The 9,402-nt window shown below is 50.5% G+C and overlaps 1 protein-coding gene across 1 annotated transcript in view; it reads right to left on the bottom strand.

Annotated features, from left to right (window-relative positions):
* The window catches only part of LOC134433476 (zinc finger protein 572-like), a gene marked incomplete at both ends in the record, with an annotated part of 41,983 nt that extends 36,293 nt beyond the window's left edge, over positions 1–5,690 (bottom strand). Inside the window, one exon of the mRNA XM_063182331.1 lies at positions 5,084–5,690. Coding sequence (XP_063038401.1) covers positions 5,084–5,690 — 607 coding nt within the window. The remainder of the gene's footprint in view (positions 1–5,083) is intronic.
* Positions 5,691–9,402: the final 3,712 nt, after the last annotated feature.

Raw genomic sequence — 9,402 nt, forward strand, 5'->3', positions numbered from 1 at the left:
AATTCTCTCAGGGTTCAGCCCCCAGCTCCCTTGACAAATCATATGTCCTGGATATTTCACTTCCCTTTCTATAAATTCAAGTTTCTCTTTTGATACCTGAAGTCCTTGGTGCCCCAGAAAATTTAACAACACTATGGTGGATTCCCAAACTTCTTTTTCTTCCCATCCTGAGAGAAGCAAATAATTTACATATTGGATGAGCTTTATCTCAGGTTTAATGGAGAAGAGTTGTGTTACTTCTCCTAGGGCTTGACCAAAGAGGTTTGGTATAGTAGGAGGCCTAGTAAAATATCTGTATTGTATTTGAATATCTGTATATAGGCCTTGCCCCGATAAGCCCCAGTTGTTCTTGATGGGCTGCAGCTGTGATGTCCTTAATTGGGCTGCAGCTGTAGCTAGTGAAGAAAACTGGGATAAAAGGGGCTGGGCTTGGCCAGTCAGGGAGAGCCTGGCAGGAGCCCTGACTAAGAAGCAGCAACAAGAAGGAGGTGAAGTCTGTGATGTGAAGAACTGCCCCCAAGAAATATCACCGAGAAGGTACGAGACTTTAGAAATATGTTTGTGACAATATGGAACTTTAGAAATATGAAATGCAGGAAGATAACAACAGTTTGGGGATTGAGAAAACCCTTGGAGTAACCCAGTCCACTGAAGCTGTTGCTTTCTCCCAGAATCAGGGTCCTCCCATTCAAAAGCAAATATAACCCACTTTCCTCTGCCAGTGGGTATGCCCAAAAAGCATCTTTTAGGTCTATCACGCTAAACCACTGGGATGTTACTTAGGAGTGTATAGGGCTTAGGCACTACTGGGTACCGATTCACTGTTCTTTTGTTCACTTCTCTCCAATCTTAGACAAGCCTGTAAGTCCCATCTGACTTCTTTACTGGTAATATGGGTGTATTATGGGGGGATATACATGGTTCAAAGATCCTATCCTCAGGTAGGTCCTGGATCAGTGGCTGCAGTCCCCATATCTTCTCCAGGGAGAGTGGATATTGTCATAGCTGAACTGGATGGTTCACATTAACTATTTTTATTACTATAGGTTTCATGTTCAATTTACCTCAGTTTTTTGGTTTTGCCCAAATCATCTCTTGAATTTTCTCCTTGTTTTCTTCCCTTAATTGGAGAAGCTAAACTACCATTTTCCCTTTCTCTAGGAGCACTCCAGAGAATGTCAAAATGCACCTGTAAATCCTGTCCTAATAAATTTCATCCTGCTTCTGGAACTAATAGAACATCCCCAATTCCTATTTTATTTGTTCCTCCAAACTTTGTTTGCTGTATAACTGAGGCTTTGAAACTTTCCCCTTGTTAATGTTTGAAAAGACAGGTGTCAGCTAATGAAGGCAGGAGCCTCCCCTGAAATGGAAAATGTAAGCCCTCTTCCCTCCACATTGTTATAATTTTGAAATAAAGGGGGCTCTCAGGCACAGATATGGGAGCAGGAAGTAACAGTTCTTTATTAGGGAAGAAAATTAAACAAATAAACAATGCAGTACACTGGAAAAACATTGACAGAGTCACAACTCAACCTGACACCCTGAGGGTCAGGGTGTTGGCGGCAGTCCAATTGGAAATGTGGCTGCAGCCCTCCTGCAGTGTCAGGTGTGGTTCTGTTGGAGCAGGCGGTCCTGTAGAAAAGGATGTATTCTTCCTCTGAAAATCCAGTGGAAGAAGAGACAGCTGCTGTTCCTCTGGGGAATCCAGTGGAGAAAGCTGTTCTGGTATTCCAGAATCTCCAGATTATATCTGGGTAGCAATGCTTGGCTCCTCCCTCTGGGCTCACATCTCACAATGGGATGCTGTAGTTCTTATCAGTCATGCAGTGACATTCAATAGCCCATTATAAGCAGATGTCCAGTCAGAGAGAGAAGGAAAACTGCCCACTTGACAAGACAACTGCCATAGAGGTGGCAATAGAGTACATCTTGCCTTGCAATCTGGAACAACCCCAGAGCCATCAGCCCATCTCTGCTGGTTATGTGATGAGGCCTCCAAATCCCATCTTGGGAGATTTTTGGTTCCTCTCCAAGGGCTGTGAAAATGGAAAAATGTGGTCAAAGGCATTTTCTCCCAAATCTTGCAGTGACAGGCTCAATATCTCTAAATTGAATGAGGGTAGATTTTCATTTGTTAGAAAGAGGGAATATTTTATAATTATGAGAGTGGCACAAAATGGCAACCGTTTTTCCAGAGAAGTGGCTTCCCCATCCCTGGAATTGTCCAAGAGCAGGAGCTTTGTGCAGCATTGCCCATTGAAACCCTCTCATCTCCAGTGACAGAATTCCTGCATTGTGGGTTCTCTGATGTGCTGGGTGCCCTCACAAGGCTTCTGGCCAGAATGTCTGCTGAGGGCAGCCAGGCTGCTGCTGGGGCAGTGACCTCACAGCCATCACCATGGCAGCCCTGTCCCCTGGGCCTGGCTCTGCCCTTTCCTCTGCCCCTGCCTTGGCTCTGCTGCCATGAAGAGTTTTGTCATTAATATCTTGTCCCCAAGGTGCTGGGGCCAATGGCTTCCCAGTCAGGCTCCTGGAGCAGAAGTGGCTTTTCAGAGCCCAGCCAGGAATGAGCCCTGAGGCAGCAGCTCTGCAGTGGTGGCCACCAGGCTGGGCTGCCAAGGGAGGCTTCTGGCCATGGCCTGCAAGCAGCTGCTGCTGCCAAGGTGCCTTTGGTGCCTCAGGCTCTCCCTGGCACAGCTCCCAGCACGGCGCTCTGCCCTTGTGCCCAAGCCCTTCCCTGTGCTGGGGCTGGCCTGGGGCTTTTCCTGCAGCGGGACCTGCCCTGCTGATGGCACAGGAAAGGCAGTTCCTGCTGGAGCAGGAGGCTCTGCCTGCAATGGGCTCCCACAACTCCAGCAAGGCCCTGTTGACTTCAAAATTTCTTCCCAGGGAAGAATATTCTAATTGTTAGAGCTCCAATGCTGTGGAGGAAATAACTCTGATCAAGATCTTTCTGTCTAAGCATGACCAGAATTTCTAGAATTCTGTCTGGTATACCATCATTAATCCTGTGGGACAAGTTAAATTCCCCTTGTCCAATCTTTTGCACCTTTGTCAATGTCTGGGGCTGGGATTGGATCCAGCCAATTTCAGTCTCCTCTCTGAGATGGAATTTTAGAAGTCATGGGGTTCTGGAGGTTTTTATGGGTTCTATGGTGGCTACTGTGTGCCATTTCTCCACCCCATGACTCAGCAGGAGTTTCTCCAAGGAAGAAACAAAGCTTTTGCCTGAATCTCCCACTCGGCCCATGACAGGAACCCCTGTGAGTGTCTGGGACATCTCAGGTCTTTGGCAGCCTGGGGACTCCTGGGATGTCACCGTGGAGCCCCCGTGAGTGCCTGTGACAGATCGGTGCCTTTGCAGCCCAAGGTGCCCTGGGATGTCACCATGGAATGGCTGTGACTGCCTCTGAGCACAGGGCTCTTTACCATCCCCAGAAAGCTCTGGGAGGTCTCCATGGAGCCCCTGTCTCTGTGTGTGACATTCAAGCTCTGGAACAGGCTGGAGACTCTTGGAATGTCCCCATGTGTTGCTATAGGACACAAAAGAACACAAGCGCACACCGCTGTTCTCATGGTGAAAAAAAAAGGAAGTTTATTTTCTGACTCCAACATTTATAGTTTCCCAAGAGTGACAGTGGATTGGAGGGTGACAGTGCCACCTCTCCAATGACACTGGACAAACTAAGAATCCAACAACCTTCCCCTCCTCCATAAAGGAATGCAAAACAATGAGTTATTTACAGCAAGTGTGTGAGAAAGTTCGCTACAAGAATGTCAATATCTTAGAAAATCTTAACTGGCAACTCAGTTCTTAGCAGGCACCCATCACCAGAACCCATTGCTCTGGACAGTTTCCACGGCAACCCTCCCCAGCCCCTGTTGCTATGGTTTCTATGGCAACCCTCCCCAGCCCCCTGTTGCTATGGTCAGTTTCCATGGCAACCATAACTAGCCCACTGTTGCTATGGTCAGTTTCCATGGCAACCATCACCAGCCCCCTGTTGCTATGGTCAGTCCCCTGGCAGCTCCATGGAGACCCCATGCCAGGGGTGGTTGCCATGGACACCAGCTCAGGCCTGCAGCCAGAGCCCGTTGCCATGGCAACCATTGGCCACCCCATCCCCAGGCTCATGGGATCCCAGAACCACAGAATTGGCTGAGCTGGGAGGGACCCATCAGGATCCTCCAGTCCAACTGCTGGCCCTGCACAGGACACCCCAACAATGCCAGCCTGGGCCTGGCAGCGCTGTCCAAATGCTGCTGCAGCTCAGAGAGCCCTGGAGCTGGGACCCTTCCCTGGGGAGCCTGGGCAGGGCCCCAGCAGCCTCTGGGCAAAAACCTTTTCCTGACATCCAACCGGAGCCTGCCCCGTCTCAGCTGCAGCCGTTCCCTCCACTCCTGTCCCTGGGCACCAGAGGGAAGAGGTTCCCACAGCCCCAGCCAGGGACCTGCTCCCAAGGCTGTTGCCATGGCCACCAGGGCTGGCACCAGCTGGGATGCTCGGTTTCCAGGGGCTGGGGTTCAGGAATGGGATTCCCCAATTTCCTGCCCCCACTAAAACCGCGCTGCCCTCACTGCCCTCCTGACTCCCATGGAAAGCACAAAAGGCAAAGATCCCGGGCTGGGATAAGAACAATTTATTAGGAACAGGAACAATTTAAGGGACAAACAGAACTGAAACAATATTGATTACAGAAGGGATAAATGAAACAGTTTGCTGGGAAAACTAAAACACAACTCACTGGGTCTTCCTGGCCACAATTTCCCCTGTTTGGAAAGGACACCATTCTTTTCAGGGAGAGAGAGAGAGAGTGTCCCTGTTCTGCACCTGGAAATTCTCTGAGGTGGGAGTGAATGTAATAACACAGCCATGGCAAGACCCTCATGTTTTTCAATGCCACATCATGACACTGGTAGGGGCAGGGAAAGGGACTGGTGTCTTCCCAGCATGGATCATGGGGAACATGGATCACCAGGGTTCTTCCCAATGTGGGTTCTCCCATGGGGGATGAAGCTGGAGTGGTGGATGAAGCTGTTCCTGCATTTGTGGCATTTGCAGGGATCCCTTACTGGTGGCTCCGTTGGTGACTGGTCAAGTGAGAGCTGGTGGTGAAGCTCTTCCCACACTGGGGACACTCGTAGGGCCTCTCCCCTGTGTGGATCCGCTGGTGGATGATGAGGGTGAAGTTGTGCTTGAAGCCCTTCCCGCACTCAGGGCAGTGGAAGGGCCTCTCCTCAGTGTGAATCCGCTGGTGCCGGAGGAGACAGGAGCTGGTCTGAAACCTCTTCCCACATGTGGCGCATTGGTAGGGCCTCTCCCCAGTGTGGATGCGCCGGTGCTTGATGAGGTCCGCGTTGTTCTTGAAGCCCTTCCCGCACTCAGGGCAGAGGAAGGGCCTCTCCTCAGTGTGAATCCGCTGGTGCTGGAGGAGACTGGAGCTGGTCTGAAACCTCTTCTGACACTGGGGACATTCGTAGGGCCTCTCCCCAGTGTGGATGCGTTGGTGGGTCACAAGGTTGGATCTGTAGCTGAAGCCCTTCCCACACTCCCCACACTTGTAGGGCCATTCCCTGGTGTGGATCCTCTGGTGCCTGATCAGGTGGGAGCTCCACCTAAAGCTCTTCCCACACTCCAAGCACTTGTGGGGCTTCTCCCCATCATGAAGCTGCTCATGGACCACCAGCTCTGAACTCTGGCTGTAGCTCTGCCCACCTTCCTGGCTCAGGATGGCTCTTTCTTCTTCAGAGCACCCTGGGCTGGGTTTGGAGCCCCTACTCATGGGGGATGTCTGAGGTTTTTCTTCCCTGTTGGATTCCTGTGCGTTAGAATCACTCAAAGTGGCCTCTTTCACGAGGTTCTGCCATGCAGATTTTTCCTCCCTGGTCTCCATCCTCAGTTCCTTCCCTGGGGAAGGAAGGACAAGGACAGGATAGGATTTGCCTCCATGCCAGAGGGAAGGGGAAGGAGATTCCCCCAGTGCATCCCCGGCAGGATGGCATTGGCAGCAGGGTTGTCCTGCAGCCAGGGGCTGTGCTGGGCTGGGAGATGGAGCAGGAGAGAGGGGGAAATAGGAACTGACTTCCTCCTCACCTATCTGGGTGTCCTGGGGATCCTTCCTCTTCCTCACAGCCTCCTTCTCCATCCAATCAAGGTTTGGGAATGGGAAATCCTGTTCTGGGAAGAAAACAAAGGGTGCGCACATTGTCTTTTGTACTGGTTTGAAGGCAAACCTGGGGAGGGTCTAAACCAGAATTACAATTTAAAAGAAAATGAAGATCAAGGCAATGATACAGAAACACTGCCTTAAACTGACAGAGTCAGGATATAACCTGACACCCTGTTGTTCAGGGTGGTGGCAGCAGTCCCAGTAAATGGTAGTTGCAGTCCTGTTGGAGAGATGAACACTATTCTGTCGAAGCAGTGATCCTGTAGAAGGGTCTGGTCTTCCTCTGGAGGCCCAGTGGTGGTTCTGGAGCTCTTGTCCTCTGGCAATCCAGTAGGCAAGCTGCTCCTGGTGTAGCAAAGCGTCAGCTTATATCCAGGTAGGAATGCTTGGATCCTCCCCCTGGGCGGAGCTTCCCACAATGGGAGGATGGAATTTTATCAGTTCTGCAGTGACACTCAATGGCCCATTCACAGGAGATATCTCCCCTGGAGGGCGTTATCAGGGGTGAGTCATGGAAGAGATAAAGAACACTGCCCCACCTGTTTATAACAGTTGATGAAGATGGGGATTGAAAACATGCATTTGGTTACATCTTGCATGGCAACCTGAAACAGTGGGGTAATCCCTGCTCAGGGGGTGAACACCACCCCCCTTACCCAAACTGGCTCAGCTGTAAAACCCCCACCCTGGGAATGCCACGCATACAGGGGGCAATGTCACACTTGCCCTGCCCCAGGGGAGGGCTCTTTTTCCTGTCATTCCCTTCCTGTCCCCCCTTTTTCTATCCCATTTACTGTTCAATAAAATTCATTTTGGGTTTGGTCTCATTATCACCTTAATTGGGGCAGAGGAATCTCTCTAACACTTTTCTTAACCAGACTCACCAGACTGTGAAATTATTTTGGCACAGTGAGTTTAGGCACTGTTCTCTGACCCCAAGTTCTTTTGACAACAGCATGGTGCCCTCCTCTGAGGAGGTTGTGGTTCTCTCTGGAGGAACTCTTTGAAACTGGACTGCAGCTTCCTCTGAGTGACTTATGGAAGAACTGATGAGGTAAATCGCCTTTGTGGGCCCAGAGTGTAAAGAAAATATTTTGTTGTCCTTCTATTACAGCGACCTGATGAAGGTCTTCAGGGTGAGAGAAGTGGACGAGAATCTTGGTTCATGATCAGAAGGCTGGATTTATTGATATATGATATATAATACATTATAACTATACTAAAAGGAATAAAGAGAAAAGTTGCAGAGGCTTGCTAAGCTAAGAATAGAAAGAAAAGAATGAATAACAAAGTTCTGTGTCCAGCAGAAAGCAAGGACCAACTCTCCCGTGAGTGGTCAGCAAATCCAAACACTCACAGAAGACCAATCACAGATGCTCCTGTTACACTCCACATCAGCAGATAATTATTGTTTGCATTTTTCTTCTGGGGCCCCAGCTTCCCAGAAAGGACAAATCCTAAAAGAGAGGATTTTATGAAAAAAATGTCTGCGACATCCTTCCTTGAAATGTTTTTTTAAATCACAGGAGGAAAGGGAGCAAATGATACTAGCGATACTGACAAGGTTCATTCACCCCATGGTGAGGAACACAAGGCTGCTAAAAGTCCTACAAGAAGCTCAGCTCAAGTAGCTAAATTCCCAAATAACTCCTGAATTCTCAGGCTTGAGTGCTTTGCGAAATGTGAGAATCATTTTTCCCTTCATCCCTGGCGCCTTTGTGACAGCTACAAAGAGTTTACTTTCCTTTTAATGACATCTGTATTGGGCTGAATTTACACTTTTATCAGAACGTGCTAGCAGCTGAACTGGAGCTGTGCAGGAACCCGTGGAACTTGGAATTGCCACAAAATTGCTTGTACTGTCAGTTTATTAATGTTTGGGATTTGTTTGCATTTTCATCACATCTGACTTTTGGGAAAATCAAATATTCATCAAAGTGATTTATGCAGAGTCAAGTATGATTTCTGCCAAATTTATTTTGCCAGTGCCCAGGGGATGCTCGAGGGGTCTCTGTGCCTCTCGCCCTGGGGGATGCTTGGCAGGGGTTTGGAGGAGTTTTTCCTGTCCCTGTCACCCCAGGCCATTCCCCAGGGGGTCTCCATCATTCTCACCCCAGAGAATGCTTGGAGGGTCTCCCTCCCTCTCGCCCCTCTGCCAGGGGGTACTCAGGGCAGTCTCTGTCCCTCTCAGCCCAGGGGATGCTCGGCGGTCTCTGTCCCCTCACCCTGGGGGATGCTCGGGGGGTCTCCATCCCTCTGGCCTCAGGCAATGCCTGTGCAGGGCTGGGGACCAGGGGCTCTGTGTCCCTCTCACTGCTGAGGGTGCTCGGGCCTGGGGGGGGCTCTCCGACCTTCTCACACCTGGGGAGGCCGGGGGGTCTCTGTCCCTCTCAGCCCTGCTGTGACTCCACCCAAACATCATTTGGGTCAGAGGGACAGAGACACCCCCAAACCCCCAGAAGGGCTGAACCTGGGATTTGGTTTGGGGCTGAGGATTTAGGAAGGGGCTGGAATTGGGGCTGGGATTGGAGTTGGGGCTGAGGTTTGGTTTAGAGCTGGGATTGGGGTTAAGGCTGGACATGGAATTGGCTTTAGGGTTGGGGTTGGGATTGGGTCTGGGGCTAGACAAATCTGGCACTGGGATGAGATTAAATACAGAACTGTGAGTGTGTCTAAACATGAAGTGAGATTGAGACCAGGATCAGGGTAAGGTTTGGGATTGAGCTCCCCCAGGGCAGGACAGGGGGAATGTCACTGCAGGATGTCCCTGGCATTGTTCCAGCCCTCCTCAGGCACCTCCAAACATGGGGAGCAGCTGGGTGCCCCAAGATCCAGGTGCTCTGTCGTGGTTTGACCGGAAATGGGACATCTGGGATATGTTGTTTTTGCTGTGGTAACCAATGGGTGTTCGGATTTTTAGATGAGCACCTGGTTTGACCAGTGGGGCATTGGATCCGCCTCTTGAGACCACAAACCCAAGGAGTTAGAAGCAGGGCTCTTTTCCTTCAGAGCTCTCTTTGGATTTCCGGCGGGAAGGAGTTGGGTCTCTCCCCCGGCCCAGTTGCTGGCTGGGCTGGGGGAGGGGAAAGCCACGTGGCCCATCTACGGTAGGCCCGGATTCGGTGGAAGGGTGCAGGGGCACTGAGCGACCTGTTTACCCCCCCCGAGAGAGAATGCAGCCTGTGCTTGAACTGTTACCTTGAAACTTGATATCATGTGCTGGCAGCAC

This window comes from Melospiza melodia, unplaced genomic scaffold (assembly GCF_035770615.1).
Source record: "Melospiza melodia melodia isolate bMelMel2 unplaced genomic scaffold, bMelMel2.pri scaffold_18, whole genome shotgun sequence".
Lineage (NCBI taxonomy): Eukaryota > Metazoa > Chordata > Aves > Passeriformes > Passerellidae > Melospiza > Melospiza melodia.